We start from the raw sequence: 20,065 nt of genomic DNA, 5'->3' as shown, positions 1-20,065 counted from the left end.
TCGCAGTACAGCCACAAATCAACTTTCTTCAACTACCAGAGATATAGAAACCACACGGGCGCACACACTTCTTGCTTGCTCATTCAGTACACGCACGTACTTGAATTAATTTCCCCCATTTCCAAAACCCAAAATTTCATTGATCGCTAGAGGGAATGGCAGTGCTAATGATCCTCCCCCGGAAAACAGAGGGGCTCTGCTGTGTGTATGTGCGCGCCAACAAGAAAGCTTAACTCAGCAGGAGGTATTGAGCTTCCTGCGGTGAGGTTGGGGCCTTGCTGTGTGTGTGTGTGTCAGATGCTGGGCTCAGATAGAGCTCTGCTCTGCATTCCTGTGTGGTACGGTGCAGTGTGTTAGGCAGGCTAGTGCAGCTGGCAGAGAGACTCAGTGTTGCCGTGCTGCAGAGAGAGGGAGGGAAGGAGAGGCTCTAGTTAAGGTGAGGATGAGGACGAAGACTGTGTCCTCCACGGTGCTCGGCAGCGCAGGCATCCGATACTTCTACTCGGTCTGTTTCGTCAGGCTGTTCGGTCCCACGGGCCTGTGAGTATCAGTGTGTGTGTGTGTGTGTGTGTGTGTGTTAAGATGGTAGTTGTGCCATGCATTCTCTTTGCTCTGGCTTTGTAGTAGAGCTCTCCAAAAGAAACACTGCAGCAGAAACATCTGCAGTGAGATGGGATCAGAGAAAGGGAAGGAGGCAAGAGAGGAAGTGTGAGGTTGTTTTGGTTGCAGTCAGAGCGAGGGTGTGCGTGTGTGTGTGCGTTCAGAATTAGGTGAATCCTGTGTGTGTGTCAGTGGTACTTAAACAGACCCTGTGTGTTTGTCTGTTCTCAGTCAAGATGAGGGCGATCAAGATGGTTTCCCCGAGATCCAGGCATCTCCGCCCCCCTCGCCCTTCCTCTCCGCCATCCTGGCCGCTTTCCAGCCCGTTGCCTATGACGACGAGGAGGACGCCTGGCGTTGCCATGTCAACCAGATGTTGTCGGACACGGATGGGTCCTCTGCTGTGTACACCTTCCATGTGTTCTCCCGACTGTTTAAGGTGAGAGAGAAAGAGGAGTGGGATATGTTTAGTTTTGTGTGTATGTTTATGTTTTGTACATATTCATGCGTGTGTGTTCGCTCTGTTGACTGTGTTATTGTCTTGGTGTCTGCAGAGCATGCAGAGGAAGTTTGGCTTCATCACCCACTCGTCAGTGCGTTTCCTAGGAGAGAGGCTGCAGCGAATGGGGAACCAGTTCCTCAGCTCCCTAGAGGTCATGACCTCTCACTCCCAGTGCCCCACAGTGCTGCTGGATGCTGAGACGGTGAGTCTGCCCTGCTAACCCAAAGATGACAACTTCCTTAATAATGTAAAGTTATGTTACATAATTTCTCTGGTTACAAAAGGGAACCATGACAAAAGCTAATTGTAGCATGCTTGTTGGTAAGATATTTTTAGCGATGGCAGCAGTTATATAATTAGCCGTACTTGTAATGCGTGCAATTGCATGTTATGCAGTGAATATGTACTTGGCCTATACTGCAGGGAGTTGACACATTCATTCATGTGATCTGTATTGTGTAGTTGGTTGTCCTGTAGTTGTGTCCTTTTGTTGGTTGGTTAATGTGTGTTGTGTCTGGTCTGTGTTGTAGTTGGTGTCATGTGGACTGCTGGAGACTCTGAAGTTTAGTGTGCTGGAGTTGCAGGAACACCTGGACACCTACAACGGCAAGAGAGAGGCGGCTGAGGAGGTGAGCTTTCCCCAATCATCACCATGTACTATACAGTACACCCTCATCCCTATCTACAGTTACAGTACTCTTACCTACCGTTTCCTAAACCCCCAGACCACACAATCACACATTCTTATTCCATCCAATTATGGCTAATTATCATACCACATATCTGTACCAGCCCTGCACCAGACCACTGGTGGTACTTCAATGGCCTCTCATTCCTAGTGAGGTATTATTTTTTATTTTATTCGGATCCCCATTAGCTGTTGCCAAAGCACCAGCTACTCTTCCTGGGATCCTCATGAAACATGACATAATACAGAACATTAATAGACAAGAACAGCTCAAGGACAGAACTACATCAATTGGAAAGCTGAAGGCTCAATGAGGCCTCAGATTACGCCTCATTTCACCTCCAGATCAGTGAGGAAGAGGCTGAGAGAACAGAACCGAGACAATGAGCTGAGTCGTAAGGAGATAAATGGGTTTGGGTGTCTCGTCGTCGGGTCAGCCATTGAATCACAGGAGGATATGAGTGGATTTAGCATCCGTTAGCGTCCACATTGCTAGCGACATCCTCTGCTGAAGGGCTAAAAATATCCTCTGGCGCTCTTAAATCAGTTAGAGGGTTAGACAGGAGGGAGGAAGAAGAGATGGAGGGGGGGGGGGGGGGTAAAGAGGACAGATGAGAGGGCTCTGGGATGCAGGGGCGCTAATTGAATGAGACTGGTGCGGTCCCTGGAGGATTGGTCTCCACCCCCCTGAACTGGAACCAACCCTCTTTAATTCGCTAAGTACAGCACTCTTATTAAATCTACCCCCCACCTGACCCCTGCACAAACACACACACTCGTCGAAAGAAAAAACACTGGTATTAATTTCATGACATATTCTCTCGCATCCCATTCATACAGTGGCTGGAGAACTGCAGGAAAACGTTTGGCGACAAAGACTGCAACCAAGGACCCAACACTCAGGCCCAGGTATGACTAACACACACATCTGAACACAGCAATGTTACGTGTGTCAAATTGTGACGACAGTCTGTGTTTGAGTGCCTTTTCTAATACAATCAAGCACTCGATAAGCATGGTAACATGCCTGTTGAAACAGTTTTGTTCTCAGAGAAAATACGTGTCAAAGCTAATTCATCTCCCCTCTCATCCTCAACACAATGTTTTAACTTCCTACAAGCTCAGTGATATAATCAGACCCTCAAGGGAGACATTAAACAGTCAATCTGTCTTAAACATCCTTTGGCTACTGAACCCTGGTCTCTGGTCATGAAGCCAGTATTACTTCAGCTCATCATGGTAGATGTAGCTGATCTGAGGTCAGCTGAGAACCCCTACCGTGCGGTCTCCTCCTGTCCCCTGATATTGTTTAGTACTCTGACTTCGATACTGGAGGTTATAGATTTGTAGCCTCTTTGCTTGCCCCCCCCCCCCCCCCCCCCTCCTCTCTCTCCCAGGTCAGAGGACATGCTTGGCTGTGAAAAAATGAGCTATTACAGACTAAAGCTCTGTTGTACTCTCATCAGCAGAGAGGCACATACTCATTCACTGCTCTTCTACTTCACCCCCTCTTACCTCTCTTGCTTTGTCTACATCCTGCTCTCTGTTTTCCAGCTCTGTATTTCTACACTGCTTTGACTTGAATACACTGATCCTAGACCAGCTGTTGTTATCTAAGAACCACTGTTGGGACTAAGCCTCCCCTGACCTGGGAACAGGTGTTATGATGGAGGGGTTGTTACCTGTCAGGTCACTGTATCAGGGTTGCGATGTGAAGGCTCACTAATTCTTGGTCTTTCTCTCTTCCCGTTTTGTTTGTTGTTTTTGTGACCTGCTCACCCTCTTGCTTAGCAAATGGAAAAACTAGCAGTAAGTGGTTCTGTTAAGTATTCTAGACTCCAATATAATCATGATGTCCGGACAACACACTGACCATCTCATCCCTATCCACGTGTACCTGCCGCTGTCGACAACCAACCACGGCCTGGGCCCTCCCACTCTGACTCCACCTCTCTCTCATATATCTAAATAATTTACCCAAGCATACTGTTTCTCATCATTGGCATGTATGGAGATATATACTCTACTTTTGGCTTCACCTTGACTGAATAATCTTGTCAACTTCTTAACCCCTCCCTCATCCCTACTGATTTCCCTACTGTTATGGGGAGGGGAGAGGATGGAGAGAGAGCTGTGAAGCCATGTTTAGAGTCTACCTCCATTTTGCATGCTTATTGCTCCATTCCCATATCTGTTCAAATTCCCATTTTCCTCCATGTTTCCTGCATTAGAGAGAATGTTTGATAATTTCAGTCACATATTTGCTCGGTTTATCTCGGTGGTTGGACAGACCTTATCCATAGGGGGCGCAACAGACAGGTGGTGATGGTTGGTGTATAACCCAGTCCTCCATGGCTAATGATGATGACAACCTCTGGTTTGTTAGTAGCTAGTTAATAGGGCTAGATCCTCACCTATGGCCCCAGGCCTCGTCGGTTCTCTTTAGGGCAGGGGTCTCCAACAGGTAGATCACTAGCTACCAGTAGCTCGCAGCCCACCTATGAGTAGCTCGCCAAACAATTCAGAAAGAACACTATATATAAAGTTTGGTGGAGGAGGAATAATAGTCTGGGGCTGTTTTTCATGGTTCGGCCTAGGCCCCTTAGTTCCAGTGAAGGGAAATCTTAACGCTACAGCATACAATGACATTCTAGACGATTCTGTGCTTCCAACTTTGTGGCAACAGTTTGGGGAAGGCCCTTTCATGTTTCAGCATGACAATGCCCCCGTGCACAAAGCGAGGTCCATACAGAAATGGTTTGTCGAGATCGGTGTGGAAGAACTTGAATGGCCTGCAATGAGCCCTGACCTCAACCCCATTGAACACCTTTGGGATGAATTGGAACGCCGACTGTGAGCCAGGCCTAATCGCCCAACATGAGTGCCCGACCTCACTAATGCTCTTGTGGCTGAATGGAAGCAAGTCCCCGCAGCAATGTTCCAACATCTAGTGGAAAGCCTTCCCAGAAGAGTGGAGATTATTATAGCAGCAAAGGGGAGACCAACTCCATATTAATGCCCATAACCAACGCAACATTGACATTATCCCACCCCTGGTTAGCCACTATTGGCTTAAAAAGCCAAACCTAACACAATATCTGCCAATTAACTTCCAGCAATATTGCCCCTTTGTCTGTGTGGTGCGGGAGTTTGTCTATCACTCTGCGTGTAGCTAGCTAGTTGATGTGATAAGTCTTGTGGGTTGACAGAAATACAAAATGTCTTCATTAAATGTTAACTGCAAAGTAGGCTTACCTGGCAGAAGTATATCATGAGTAAGTACTGTATATCATTTGTATCTATTATTTGTTATTTCCAAACATTGCCATGCAATGAGCAGCAGCAGTACAGAACCATTGCTAGACTGGAACATTAGAAGGCACACTAGATGCGCAATTAAAGGGCCAGATACGCAATTAAACCCCCCCCCCCCAAGAAAAGGTATTCTGATGTGATTGAAGCATTGACATCGACAGTTGTCATTTTGAGAGTGAAAAACTAAACAAAACAGGTAAAATAAAACTGAGAACATGATTTGGGGAAATATAAACCATAATTTGGGATAGAAATTACAGATTTTAGATTACCCCCCTTGGAGTTGTTTACTAACCATTATTTTACCAGGTATATTGACAGAAAACACTGCACCACTTTTTCTTGTACACTAAGGACCCGGGGAAGAGTTGCAGGGGAGAGGAGAAGAGATGTGCCTATTTGAAAGCTAGAAAAAAAAATGTTTACATTTTTTAAAAGTAGCTCTCATGCTAGAAAAGGTTGGAGACCCCTGCTGTAGGGACATCGCTCCGCACCTTGTTAACCCTTTCATCTCCTTCCCCGTTAGTTTCTAACCCAGGATGTCCATCCGTCTGATCATGTGGCCATTATGACCTGTGTGGCTGTAGTGAGTGTGAGCGGTGTGTTACTGTCTCTGCTCTCTCTCTGTAGGAGCTGGAGCTGTGTCGCAGGCTCTATAAGCTGCACTTCCAGCTGCTGCTACTCTTCCAGGCCTACTGTAAACTCATCAGTCATGTGGACACCATCAAGAGAGAGGCAGAGGTGAGACTGGGCAGGGGTTCACTCAACAGGGACTGGGTGGTACAGAAGGGTCCTCTGTAGCTCAGCTGGTAGAGCACGGCGCTTGTAACGCCAAGGTAGTGGGTTTGATCCCCGGGACCACCCATACACAAAAATGTATGCACGCATGACTGTAAGTCGCTTTGGATAAAAGCGTCTGCTAAATGGCATATTATTATTATTATTATTATTATTATTAAAACGGTTTTAGGCTGTGGTAATAGGGGTCAGTTATGTTATTCATTTACATGCCAAGCACACTTGGAGTCTTTCACATCACATGCACCATTTTGTGTGTGTGTGTGCTAGGTCAACACAGGGAGGGTGTTATATTTTATTTCCCTTTCCCAAAGAGCTCTTTAATTGGGCTTCAGGTTGTTTCAGGAAAACTTGAGACACTGAGGCCGCCTGGATTTTCCCCCATCTTCCCTGACAGGAAACAAGCAGTGACAACGCACATGCTAAATTAAACTCACTTGCTTCCTGTGTACAAAACATTAGGAACACCTGCTCTTTCCATGACAGACTGACCAGGTAAATCCAAGTGAAAGCTATGATCCCTTATTGATGTCACCTTGTAAATCCACTTAAATCACTGTAGATTAAGGGGAAGAGACTGGTTAAAGAATAAATGTTTAAGCTTTGAGACAATTGAGACATGGATTGTGTATGTCTGCCATTCAGGGGGTGAAAATATTTAAGTGCCTTTGAATGGGGTATGGGGGTAGGTGCCAGGCGCACCGGTTTGAGTGTGTCAAGAACTGCAACGTTGCTGAGTCAACATGGGCCAGAATCCCTGTGGAACGATTTCGACACCTTGTAGAGTCCATGCGCCGACGAATTGAGGGCAAAAGGGGCTGCAACTCAATATTAGGAAGGTGTTCCTAATGTTTTGTACACAGTGTATACGCACACACACAGGCTTATGCTTTTTGAAATTAAAGATACTGTAACGGCAAAAGTCGTTCTGTAAAGTCATGAGCCATTTTTGTAGATGACTATGTACAAATGTGCCCTCAAGAAAATATATAAACATTCTACAAGATGCCTCTATGCATATGCTCTTTCTCTCACTCACACACACACACGCAATTTTGCCTAACCAGACAGACATAGTGCCTGACTGTCTCTATCTCAGTACCTATCTAGAGGTTCTTCTGCTGTCTAGCCCTATTGTCTTATGGCTTTTTACTGGAGTTAAATCTCAACACTCCTTCCGTAGCCTCCAACTGCTCTTAAACACTAGTAAAACTAAATGCATGCTCTTCAACCGAACGCTGCTTGTACCCGCCCACCCGACTAGAATCACTACTCTCGGCGGGTCTGACCTAGAGTATGTGGACAACTACAAATACCTAGGTGTCTGGTTAGACTGTAAACTCTCCTTCCAGACTCACATTAAGCATCTCCAATCAAAAGTTAGATCTAGAATCGGCTTCCTATTTCGCAACAAAGCCTCCTTCACTCATGCTGCCAAACATGCCCTCGTAAAACTGACTATCCTACCGATCCTTGACTTCGGCGATGTCATTTACAAAATAGCCTCCAACACTCTACTCAGCTAATTGGATGTAGTCTATCACAGTGCCATCCGTTTTGTCACCAAAGCCCCATATACCCACCATTGTGACCTGTACCGATCAATGCACCTGTACACAGCCATTCTGAAATTAGCCCACCCAACTACCTCATCCCCATATTGTTATTTATTTTGCTAATTTGCACCCCAGTATCTCTATTTGCACATCATCTTTTGCACATCTATCATTCCAGTATAAATACGAAATTGTAACTATTTTGCACTATGGCCTATTTATTGCCTTACCTCCATAACTTACTACATTCGCACACACTGTATACAGTGGGGAGAACAAGTATTTGATACACTGCCGATTTTGCAGGTTTTCCTACTTACAAAGCATGTAGGGGTCTGTAATTTTTATCATAGATACACTTCAACTGTGAGAGACGGAATCTAAAACAAAAATCCAGAAAATCACATTATGATTTTTAAGTAATTCATTTGCATTTTATTGCATGACATAAGTATTTGATACATCAGAAAAGCAGAACTTAATATTTGGTATAAAAACCTTTGTTTGCAATTACAGAGATCATACGTTTCCTGTAGGTCTTGACCAGGTTTGCACACACTGCAGCAGGGATTTTGGCCCACTCCTCCATACAGACCTTCTCCAGATCCTTCAGGTTTCGGGGCTGTCGCTGGGCAATACGGACTTTCAGCTCCCTCCAAAGATTTTCTATTGGGTTCAGGTCTGGAGACTGGCTAGGCCACTCCAGGACCTTGAGATGCTTCTTACAGAGCCACTCTTTAGTTGCCCTGGCTGTGTGTTTCGGGTCGTTGTCATGCTGGAAGACCCAGCCACGACCCATCTTCAATGCTCTTACTGAGGGAAGGAGGTTGTTGGCCAAGATCTCACGATACATGGCCCCATCCATCGTCCCCTCAATACGGTGCAGTCGTCCTGTCCCCTTTGCAGAAAGGTATCCCCAAAGAATAATGTTTCCACCTCCATGCTTCACGGTTGGGATGGTGTTCTTGGGGTTGTACTCATCCTTCTTCCTCCAAACACGGCGAGTGGAGTTTAGACCAAAAAGCTATATTTTTGTCTCATCAGACCACATGACCTTCTCCCATTCCTCCTCTGGATCATCCAGATGGTCATTGGCAAACTTCAGACGGGCCTGGACATGCGCTGGCTTGAGCAGGGGGACCTTGCGTGCGCTGCAGGATTTTAATCCATGACGGCGTAGTGTGTTACTAATGGTTTTCTTTGAGACTGTGGTCCCAGCTCTCTTCAGGTCATTGACCAGGTCCTGCCGTGTAGTTCTGGGCTGATCCCTTACCTTCCTCATGATCATTGATGCCCCACGAGGTGAGATCTTGCATGGAGCCCCAGACCGAGGGTGATTGACCGTCATCTTGAACTTCTTCCATTTTCTAATAATTGCGCCAACAGTTGTTGCCTTCTCACCAAGCTGCTTGCCTATTGTCCTGTAGCCCATCCCAGCCTTGTGCAGGTCTACAATTGTATCCCTGATGTCCTTACACAGCTCTCTGGTCTTGGCCATTGTGGAGAGGTTGGAGTCTGTTTGATTGAGTGTGTGGACAGGTGTCTTTTATACAGGTAACGAGTTCAAACAGGTGCAATTAATACAGGTAATGAGTGGAGAACAGGAGGGCTTCTTAAAGAAAAACTAACAGGTCTGTGAGAGACGGAATTCTTACTGGTTGGTAGGTGATCAAATACTTATGTCATGCAATAAAATGCAAATGAATTACTTAAAAATCATACAATGTGATTTTCTGGATTTTTGTTTTAGATTCCGTCTCTCACAGTTGAAGTGTACCTATGATAAAAATTACAGACCTCTACATGCTTTGTAAGTAGGAAAACCTGCAAAATCGGCAGTGTATCAAATACTTGTTCTCCCCACTGTATACATTTTCTGTTTGTATTTTTGACTTTATGTTTTGTTTACCCCATATGTAACTCTGTGTTGTTGTTTTTATCGCACTGCTTTGCTTTATCTTGGCCAGGTCGCAGTTGTAAATGAGAACTTGTTCTCAACTGGCTTACCTGGTTAAATAAAGGTGAAATAAAAAAATAATTTTAAAAATCCCCTGAATGAGAGTGAATCATTTCTCACATGGAGAGATGAGGTCAGCTATTTCAATGAATCACATCAATACTAATTGCATTGCTTCACTGATTTTTCTAGACAAGTCTTGCACGTGCCCAAACACGTGAGATTATCTCTGCCGTTATCTGACCTTTTGGGTGGGTGTGTGTGTCTCCAAGGTGACCAACATGTCAGAGGAGCTGGCCATTCTTGAGAGCTGTTTGAAGCAGGCGGAGTCAGGGGTTGATGGACAGGAGGATGTGGGCGTGTCGGATGCCTCCCAGACCAGTACGGAGACGGCCATCCAATCACTGATTGAGACCCTGAGGGCCAGAGACTTCAGCTCTGCCCTCACACAGGTCAAAACCTTCAGGTAAAGAAACAACAATTACGTATTTTCTATCCTACAGCTATTCCTCAATGTATAGACTACACAGGCATGTGTCTAGTCTTCTGTCCTGTATCTACTCTTAAATCTCAGCGCTGATACCCTTTTCCTCCTCCCTCCCCTCTCCTCCACTAGGTCTCTGTGGCCTAACGACATCTTTGGGAACGAGTCAGACAACGCGGTCCAGACTCTCCTGCACATCTACTTCCGTCACCAGACGCTGGGCCAGACAGGCTGCCTGGCCGTGGTGGGGCCCAGCAGGGACCTGTCCCAGGCCAGCGGCCGCCTCATGGAGCTCAACCTGCAGATCAGAGAGGCTCTGAGCCAGACCCAGGCCTGCCAGACCACAGTGGTCAGCACTGGACTGTGAGCCTTCAGGCCCAAAGTCTGGACTGGACTGGACTGGACTACAGCATACCTCTCCTGTACCACTCACAGCTTCCATCTGCTCTGGAGGCTGGTGAGACAGTGACGTGTGTCAGGGGAGGACAGAAGAGACTCCACCTATAAGGGCTAAAGGATGTGTGGGAATAACTGTGACTCATATTAATATATATTACATATATAAAATACTTTAAAAGCTCATATCTGTTTTCCCAGAATAAGCCACCTTGCCAAATTCATCTGCAATAAGTCGTGGTATTATGTGACTGGTGAAGACTGGCCCAGGAGTGAGAAGTAGGAAGGAGACAATGGGGATGATGATGCTAAACTGGATGGGTCTCCCATATTGGCCAGAGGCTACCTCAGCCCCTCTCAGGGGACTGGTTGGATCCTGAGGTTTGGTCAGCGAGATGATATGGTGTTGTGTTCTTGTAGCAGAAGATTTGGAGCACGGGAGACTTTGGAGTCAGTCCGGAAGGAAACCGGATGGATGTGTGAGAGGACAGGCAGTCCCTGTCAAGATTCATAAACAAAAACAAAGAAAGAAAATAGTTTTCAGAAGCATGCTTGAAAGAGAGAAGCACTGCAAGAATATTTTTTGAGAAATGTACTATTTTTTATTAGAGCTAACATCCTAGGTTGTAAATGTTAGGATATTTAACGTGTAATTGTAACCCTAGGGGATCTGTGTATTGACCTGCATTGGAGACGAGCATCTTCAGCAGGTCTTCTAATGAAACTCTCACTCTGTAACCAAATAAGTACCTGCCTGTAGAGACTTTAGGCTGTGTGGTATAGATAGATAGAATATGATTGTATACACTCGCATACACAAATGCATATAATTGCACTGAAGTGCAGACTGGCTACAACTCATTATGGAAACATCAATAACTTATTTTACTCTGTATATATTTTAGAAAATGTATAGTGTAAAACCAGTATTTTCCCCTTGTACTTTTGTTGCACTGTTAATCCGAATAGGATGTATGAAGCTAATAGGAGAAAAGAGAGCTGATAGTCACTAATGACCCTCCCACTATTATAATCCTGTCACACAAACTTTAACATTTCCCATAGACTGGCCTGCCTGTTGGTCCACGTGCTTATGGGTCAGAGGTCATTGGAACTGGTTAAAGGCGCTCGCGTAGATTCTGCTTCCTGTTGGACTGCCACAGCCCAACCAAGCCCAGTCCTATGCATTCCTTCTCTCCACTGTGATCTCCATGTTGGCCCTGTACAGGCTCCTCTAAAAAGACTTGAGAAACTGAGGCCTGTGTTTGTCCATGTTGGCTGAGCCCAGTGGCGCACAGCTGCACTGATGGTGTGCCACGGCCCTGTGTTCGGAGGGGAAACTGCTGCCATTAAGGCTCTGCTTTTGCTTCTAAAAAGGCACTGCTTGCTGCAGGACATGAACTTGTCTGAAAGTGTTGCAGGAAACTTGTCATGGCACATTGTAAACGATCACTGTACTCATTCCACAGAACTTGTCTGTTGCTTGTCTGGTACATTTGAATGCTGATCTTAGTTATTTAACAGATATTTACCTGGAAAATTGTTTTTATTGTAGAGATGCATTACCGGTATACTTTTCTTTTTGTCATTTAACATACCAGCCTTCTCTCTGGATAAATAAAAACTTGATCATATGAATTTCTCTGCCATTGTTTTCAGACTGTATTGATAGGGTTATTCATTTAAAGGTCCAATGCAGCCATTTCTCAATATCAAATATTATCTGGGTAACAATTAAAGGCCCATTGCAGTCACATATTTCCACACAGGTTGGAATAACAAAATGCTATGTAAGAGCTGCTTGAAAGTTCAGCCTGTTTGGTGACATGCTATTAGGTTTGAAAAATGCACGTTTTCAGGTTAATTAGGCCCCTCAAACCACAGTCCTAGCTAAATTTATTGAAAAATAAAACATCTGCATTGAGCCATGCTGCAGAGCTCCAGTAACCTCACTCATAATGGCTGGCTAGTCAGGCATAGAGTATATGCCTCTGACGTCACAGGCACGCTTTGTCAGTTCTCTACAACCAAAGACGATGCTTTAGTTCCAATGCAAAAGACCATTGTAAGTTCAGGCCATCCTCGGTAATGGCCGACATACTACTACAAGCTTGCGCCACTGCTGACAAGCCATCCTAGACAGGGTGAGAAAAATACCAGAGAATGTAGACTGCTGGGTATTGCCATTTTATTTCACGTTCAGAAGTGTTTTCCTGCAATCACTATCATGAAAATAAAGGCATAACAGAAAATAATGAAATCTCAAAAGTATTCGCCTACATCCCAGAGCCTCATTAAATGTGCATGGGGGATTCTCTGGGCTGAAGAACTCATCCTGCAGGACTTAGATTGGATGTGAAAGTTCATGTGCAAGTTCCTGCTAGATGATGTATTTGAAACTGAAGGTGCGGTCACAGGAGAGCCGCTTGCCCTTGCACCTGCCACACAGATCCTGTCTGTGGGGGCGTTTGGGGTCAATGTGGCGAGGGGTCACTTCGCACACACAGCGCGCCTTGTTACAAGTCTGTGGAGACAGGACACGGTTAAATGGAGAACCCAAGTTTCGTGTCAAGTCATGGTTTAACCTGGTGGTTTTTATGTCAGTTTAACAATGTAGAGTAGAACAGAAGCCTAGATTCTTACCTGGCAGGTGATGTCCTCGACCCGGTAAGGATTGAAGGACTTCTGGCATGTTCTACAGAACTGCTTGAAGTAGACCTGAAACAGAGACAGCAATTGAGAAGAGACTACCAGAGTAGCAGCAGTAGTCATACTTCAGGGATTGAATGGACCAGCATACTATACCTTGCTCGTTCCTTGGACGCACCAAACGTATGCACTCTCCCAACGCAGGTTGCAGTCTCTGCAGTGATAGTACCCATACTTCTGCTCCAGAAACTAGGGAAGGAATTGAGTCCAGTCAGAATGCGAATTACATAGTGGCCGTCTAGACCTTTACACATCTACCTTTACAAACTACTCATGTCAATTATTCTTATTGTATTTCTTTTTTAGTGTGTGGGTCTGTTTCAGACTGGCCGACTAAACTTAAATTGTCCGCATGGGGCTCACCTGAAACCTCACGCGGGCCTTGACTTTCGATCCATCCTGATTGGCTTTGACAACCTCGGTCATAACTGACCCGTCAGTCTTCTTACTAGATTTTTTACTAGTCTTTTCTTCCTTTGCCTTTTCTGTTTTGTCCTCTGCAGACTTTTCGCCTTTATTCTTTTTCACGGTTTCAGGTGGGTCACCGGTCTGTGCTTCACTAGACCCCCCTTTGTCGTCTTCTAGAAAAGATGTAAGTCTCCTACACGCGATAGGTGAGTAGACCGCCAGTGTGCGAGGGTAGAGCACGCCTCCCACGGAGCTGCCTGGACTACCGGGTGTCTGGGCCTCCTGTCTCCTCTTGCGCAAAGCGTCTCGCTTTCCGGTCATGAGGGTCCTTGGGCCGAGGGAACACTGCACCGAGACATCCTTCTTCGGGTTGACCTGCACAGCGACATCTTTGGTATTTGCTTTCCGTAGCCTCGGTGTAAGATTGGGGTTTATTTGAGACAAGATAGATTTAAGTTGCGCACGCTGGTGGTTATCAAAATAGTCCTCTGATGCCACATAGTTGGCCAAATAATTGTTTCTCCAGCCCGCACCTTTTGGTTTGGGATACCTGCCAGAATAAGGGTTGTAAGATGAATAGAAATAACTGTCGATCGACTCGTCTACATATGTAGCCATTTTTGCTCAGCCAACTTGGGTTATTTGGTTTACCAATTTAAATAGATTGACGAGACACGATTTCATTAATTGTACGCAGGTGTGGCAGTCCTCCTAAATTGGCCTCCAAGACCAATCCGCAAATAAAACGAAACTCTGCAAGATGACGGAATGCAGAAGTGTCAGATTTTATTTTTCTTGTATCATATTTATACACAATTGTATATTTTACAGACGGTTTGTCGTCCTACATATATGGAGTAGTTAGGTTTTGTTGAATAATTGTACTGCATTATTTTTCTTCTTGAACTGAAACTATAGGCACCAAAAACATTTACCCTTGAACTTGAATACTTGCTTTGAATGCAAAATAATAATTGACAATGTTAGTAATGTAGATCATGATTATGTTTGACTTTACAAGCAAGTGAGATGACACATTTGGCAAACTGCTGCTGTTCTGCATCAGTGATGTGAGAGTGAATGAATATATTTTATGAAATCCATTTTCACAGCCATTTTCATTAATACACAAGATGTTGAAGTAAGCTCAGATATACTAGGCTTTTTTACTTCTATGAACCTGTTAATATTTTTTTCATGGTCTTATGAGTTGCTTCAAATATATTTTGTAACATTCTCTCCCTCCATAAATATTTGCAGTCTTCTGTCCTGTCATGAGACACACCCATAGGGTTTCTGCCCTGCAGTCTCATGTTGCTGACATGACAAGGACTTTTGATAGTGATGTCATGAGCGGACCTGAATGTCTCTATGCACCACTCCACCCATGGTGGGCCATCATTGTCTCATGCACACTAAACAGGAGTAGAGTCCGGACAAGGCTCCAGCATGATGAGATTTGGGTCACTCATGGTCACTGCCCCGTAAGAAGTGTCAAAGCCCATATCCTCGTCTTCAAACCTATTATATCCAATATCCCTGTTGTCCCCTAGTGGGTTTGTGTCTGGTTTGTGTAGAACCTCTTTCCTGTACATCCGATAGGCCAGGATGAAGATGCCGGCCTCAGCGGCCTGGAAGAGAGCGTAGAGTAGAGGGAACATATACATGCCCCCCATCAGCTGTGGTGGGAAGGCCATCTTCAGGATGGCTGTGCAGAGCTGCACGTTCTGGCACCCGGTCTCCAGTGACACGGTCCTACGGCTGTTGGGCGGTAGGTCGAACAGTGTGGCCAGGCCATAGCCTGCAGCGTAGCCACATGCAGGCATCAGGACAGCCACCACATAGACAGATGGAGGGATGGTAGCCAGCAGCTCTGGCCCCAACATGGCCCCCGTCATGATGAACAGCATCACCAGGGTCACCAGCAGAGACCACAGGGACACCTGGGGAAACAAACAGCACGGGATCAACAAAGGTTTTATGACATAGGCATTCTCTACATCCAGATTGTTTTAGGAGGGTGGAGGGAAGGAACAATGGATGCATTTTCAGGATATTCAAACAGAACCAATATTATTAAGGCGCAAGGGAAAGCCACAAGTGAGCATGGTCCACTGGAATCAATGTGATTTCTTGCATCCCTTCCCCTCTGTGGATCTCTTCCCCTCTGTGGATCTCTCATCCAGTTCTATGACTCTGTCACACATCTCGTGCCCCTCCCTCTCCTGGCTGAGCTGCCTTTAGATAAATTATTCTGAAAGGGAGGGGCCGAGGGGCTCTCCCTGACAGTACAGTGCACCTCTGCCTCTGATGTCACTGTGCAATGTGGGCCGGCTTTGTCTCCACTAAAAGCTAGACATAAAAAAATGACTCAGTGGGTACAATGTCACACTAGTGATTACAAAGTCAAAAGGTCCACAACAGCTTTTCAGTGTCTGTCTAAAGTATGTGCCAAGTGCTCTCAATCTCACATTGAACCAGTCAACCTGTCTCCAAACCTTCCTCTACACCGCACCGTTATTTCAGACTGCCCTGTATACCTTTAAAACGATGTCTGCCGCCCGGTTGTAGCGGTACCGGAGCACGACCCCCAGACCAATGGGGATGAGAGTGCTACAGAGGGTGAGGATGATCGCGCCGAACGGCATCAGATTGACCACCGGGGTGTTGATCCAGGCGCGGCTATATATCCACAGACACAGCGGCATCAGAACCAGCGCTAGGACCGTGGAGGAAATGGTCATGATGATGCTGAAAAGAGAAAGATACAAGTGAATTACACCATCACATTAACTACTAAGTGGTGGATCCTCAAATAATGGCACCATTTTCTGTTTAATAAATTAAGATGTGTTCAAATCTAAATCTGTTTTGACAATTTGGACCACAAGTCCCAACAGTAGGCTATGCTGGAGATACGACCATGTGTAAAATTCAATTTTAATTCTCATGCGTAAAATTCAACCAATATGCGTAAAATCCAAGTAATAGCCTACTTGTGCCTAAACTTCGAGTTATAGGCATCGTGAATAAAGTGAAATATCAGACAATGTATCAATTAATATAGGTTTAGGTTTCCATTCATCCAAGTAGGCTATAAATTGAGACTTTTATTTGAAGTGCATTTTATAGTCCACTTGGAAAGGTGTGATAGTTTTATTCTTAGTGATTCCTTGAGTTACCTCAGATTCATCTCCCCATTCACTAATAAGGACATGATGTTGGATAGGTTTCCTCCTGGACAGCAGCCACACAGTAGAACGGCCATAGCCGCCACATCGTCGAGAGAGAATGCCAAAGCAAGCAGGAAGGCGACCAGGGGCATGATAACAAACTGGCACACTAGCGCCAGCAGAACCCCGATGGGTCTGCGGATATGTTCCCCAAGCTGGCTCACATCTACCGTACACCCTAGCCCCAGCATGGTGAAGCACAGGACAATCCCTACAAACACATTGATTCCGTGACTTAGCGGAGAATCCCAAAAGGCAACCACCAAGTGAGCGGGTTCCGTCGGCGGCAGTTTAGCCCGAAGCCCAGCAGCAACCGCAGTCCTGAGAACTTTCAGAGATACCTGGTCGTTCGTTACGCGTAATTCTGTCATGGCGAGCTCATCTGTGAAGCCTTCGTAGAGTCGGGAGATGGTGTCATTCATGGTGAAGTTGAGGATTTCTGTTAGGCCAGCAGTTGGAACATCAGTGACCACCATACTTGAGTTCTCCATCGCCTTACCAGGTTACAGAAGCTCTCCACAGACGGTGTCCCCCTGAAGGTGCCAGTGCGTAAACTGTGGTCCCCTGGTGGTGCATCGTCATCGCGCGCTGTCACCGATGACAGAGGATTAAACTCGAGGCTCAAGTGGTTAGAGAATGCGGTGGCATCAGGGAATTTCTCAGTTTTAAACACAGACCATGAGACCCACATAGTGACGTCTGGGGCGCGGATTGGCTCACAGCTGACACGCGCGCCAGCATTCCAGAAAGACGCTCGAGGCTGGGGAGTCTGCTCATCATCTCTGAAGAATTCATATCAGGGGTGATGGGCTCGATCATCCCCTGCAGGCTTTTATCTTGAGCTCGTGCACAGTAGAAAACGCATTTATTCATCGCATTACCTATTGAACTTGGACTATTTATATCATTCAGTTTTCTATAATTTGTTATTGTAAATTAAAATAATTATTCTCGGGTTGGAACACCTCATTTGGGTAATATTACTTTCAAACAATAATTCATATTTTTAATAAGTGCATGGCTGTAGTTTGCTGTGACCAGCGCACAGTTCAAGTGATTCTTGAAATGTTTTGGTTGAGTCGGCAAACATAAAGGGAAACTGTGATGCTCTTTATATTCGTTCATTAACCGCGGGCACGTTTCTTTTCTTCTCTGTGCTCTTTCTATCCTTCGTGAATTGGGTTGACAGTTTTGAGGTAATCTCAATGAGCCTCTCGACATGTGCATGGCATGCGTATGTCTCACATACAGTGGGGGAAAAAAGTATTTAGTCAGCCATCAATTGTGCAAGTTCTCCCACTTAAAAAGATGAGAGAGGCCTGTAATTTTCATCGTAGGTACACGTCAACTATGACAGACAAATTGAGGAAAAAAAATCCAGAAAATCACATTGTAGGATTTTTAATGAATTTATTTGCAAATTATGGTGGAAAATAAGTATTTGGTCACCTGCAAACAAGCAAGATATCTGGCTCTCACAGACCTGTAACTTCTTCTTTAAGAGGCTCCTCTGTCCTCCACTTGTTACCTGTATTAATGGCACCTGTTTGAACTTGTTATCAGTATAAAAGACACCTGTCCACAACTTCAAACAGTCACACTCCAAACTCCACTATGGCCAAGACCAAAGAGCTGTCAAAGGACACCAGAAACAAAATTGTAGACCTGCACCAGGCTGGGAAGACTGAATCTGCAATAGGTAAGCAGCTTGGTTTGAAGAAATCAACTGTGGGAGCAATTATTAGGAAATGGAAGACATACAAGACCACTGATAATCTCCCTCGATCTGGGGCTCCACGCAAGATCTCACCCCGTGGGGTCAAAATGATCACAAGAACGGTGAGCAAAAATCCCAGAACCAAACGGTGGGACCTAGTGAATGACCTGCAGAGAGCTGGGAACAAAGTAACAAAGCCTACCATCAGTAACACACTACGCCGCCAGGGACACAAATCCTGCAGTGCCAGACGTGTCCCCCTGCTTAAGCCAGTACATGTCCAGGCCCGTCTGAAGTTTGCTTTTGGATGATCCAGAAGAGGATTGAGAGAATGTCATATGGTCAGATGAAACCAAAATAGAACTTTTTGGTAAAAACTCAACTCGTCGTGTTTGGAGGACAAAGAATGCTGAGTTGCATCCAAAGAACACCATACCTACTGTGAAGCATGGGGGTGGAAACATCATGCTTTGGGGCTGTTTTTCTGCAAAGGGACCAGGACGACTGATCCGTGTAAAGGAAAGAATGAATGGGGCCATGTATCGTGAGATTTTTAGTGAAAACCTCCTTCCATCAGCAAGGGCATTGAAGATGAAACGTGGCTGGGTCTTTCAGCATGACATAGAAAATCTTTGGAGGGAGTTGAAAGTCCGTGTTGCCCAGCGACAGCCCCAAAACATCACTGCTCTAGAGGAGATCTGCATGGAGGAATGGGCCAAAATACCAGCAACAGTGTGTGAAAACCTTGTGAAGACTTACAGAAAACGTTTGACCTGTGTCATTGCCAACAAAGGGTATATAACAAAGTATTGAGAAACTTTTGTTATTGACCAAATACTTATTTTCCACCATAATTTGCAAATAAAATCATAAAAAATCCTACAATGTGATTTTCTGGAATTGTTTTCCTAATTTTGTCTGTCATAGTTGACGTGTAGCTTTGATGAAAATTACAGGCCTCTCTCATCTTTTTAAGTGGGAGAACTTGCACAATTGGTGGCTGACTAAATACTTTTTTCCCCCACTGTAGTTATTTCTAGGCGTTATCTCACAGATCATTCTTAATCTGACTGACCTGCTGTTTTCATACTGGCCACTTCCAAGTCCTGCCATTAGACGAATGAAACCATTAATTAAATGACAACTTTCCCGGTTGGAGAGGACCATCTTGCCCCGCCAAATCAATCAAGTATGGGTAATTGCATATGTGGAGTGTCTGAAAGTGGGCATTGCGAAATACAGTTTAAGTCGGAAGTTTACATACACCTTAGCCAAATACATTTAAACTCAGTTTTTCACAATTCCTGACATTTAATCTTAGTAAAAATTCCCTGTCTTAGGTCAGTTAGGATCATCACTTTATTTTAAGAATGTGAAATGTCAGAATAATAGTAGAGAGAATGATTTATTTCAGCTTTTATTTATTTCATCCCAGTGGATCAGAAGTTTACAGTGAGGGAAAAAAGTATTTGATCCCCTGCTGATTTTGTACGTTTGCTGTTAAAGGGAGTGCTCCTAATCTCAGTTTGTTACCTGTATAAAAGACACCTGTCCACAGAAGCAATCAATCAATCAGATTCATAACTCTCCACCATGGCCAAGACCAAAGAGCTCTCCAAGGATGTCAGGGACAAGATTGTAGACCTACACAAGGCTGGAATGGGCTACAAGACCATCGCCAAGCAGCTTGGTGAGAAGGTGA

The 20,065-nt window shown here is 45.1% G+C and overlaps 3 protein-coding genes across 7 annotated transcripts in view; 1 reads left to right on the top strand and 2 right to left on the bottom strand.

Annotated features, from left to right (window-relative positions):
- Nucleotides 1-11,934, top strand: part of LOC311148814 (protein furry homolog-like) — a 76,789-nt gene extending 64,855 nt beyond the window's left edge. For 3 of the 5 annotated variants that reach the window (XM_084185803.1, XM_084185808.1, XM_084185806.1), the window contains 7 exons: nucleotides 832-1,039; nucleotides 1,155-1,304; nucleotides 1,633-1,731; nucleotides 2,631-2,699; nucleotides 5,736-5,846; nucleotides 9,689-9,882; nucleotides 10,033-11,934. In XM_084185803.1, the coding sequence (XP_084041929.1) occupies nucleotides 832-1,039; nucleotides 1,155-1,304; nucleotides 1,633-1,731; nucleotides 2,631-2,699; nucleotides 5,736-5,846; nucleotides 9,689-9,882; nucleotides 10,033-10,267 (1,066 nt within the window). In that variant the 3' untranslated portion in view covers nucleotides 10,268-11,934. Of the gene's footprint in view, nucleotides 1-831; nucleotides 1,040-1,154; nucleotides 1,305-1,632; nucleotides 1,732-2,630; nucleotides 2,700-3,581; nucleotides 3,600-5,735; nucleotides 5,847-9,688; nucleotides 9,883-10,032 lie in introns of all 5 variants that reach the window. The other 2 variants (XM_084185804.1, XM_084185805.1) reach the window with 1 other exon arrangement.
- Nucleotides 11,935-12,676: 742 nt separating this feature from the next.
- LOC311149041 (zygote arrest protein 1-like) lies at nucleotides 12,677-14,031 on the bottom strand (the record flags this gene model as incomplete). Its single annotated transcript, XM_084186139.1, has 4 exons — nucleotides 12,677-12,820; nucleotides 12,940-13,014; nucleotides 13,102-13,194; nucleotides 13,369-14,031. The coding sequence occupies 4 exons, from the start codon at nucleotides 14,029-14,031 to the stop codon at nucleotides 12,677-12,679; spliced, it is 975 nt and encodes a 324-aa protein (XP_084042265.1).
- A 797-nt stretch (nucleotides 14,032-14,828) lies between these two features.
- Nucleotides 14,829-17,137, bottom strand: LOC311148873 (sodium/bile acid cotransporter 4-like; the record flags this gene model as incomplete). Its single annotated transcript, XM_084185872.1, has 3 exons — nucleotides 14,829-15,356; nucleotides 15,954-16,164; nucleotides 16,596-17,137. 3 exons carry the CDS (start codon nucleotides 17,135-17,137, stop codon nucleotides 14,829-14,831), a joined length of 1,281 nt encoding a protein of 426 aa, XP_084041998.1.
- Nucleotides 17,138-20,065: the final 2,928 nt, after the last annotated feature.

This window comes from Coregonus lavaretus (genome assembly GCF_964263955.1).
Source record: "Coregonus lavaretus genome assembly, chromosome: 21".
NCBI classification, from domain to species: domain Eukaryota; kingdom Metazoa; phylum Chordata; class Actinopteri; order Salmoniformes; family Salmonidae; genus Coregonus; species Coregonus lavaretus.
The sequence above is the reverse complement of the archived record's forward strand: the minus strand, read 5'-3'. Positions and strand labels throughout refer to the sequence as shown.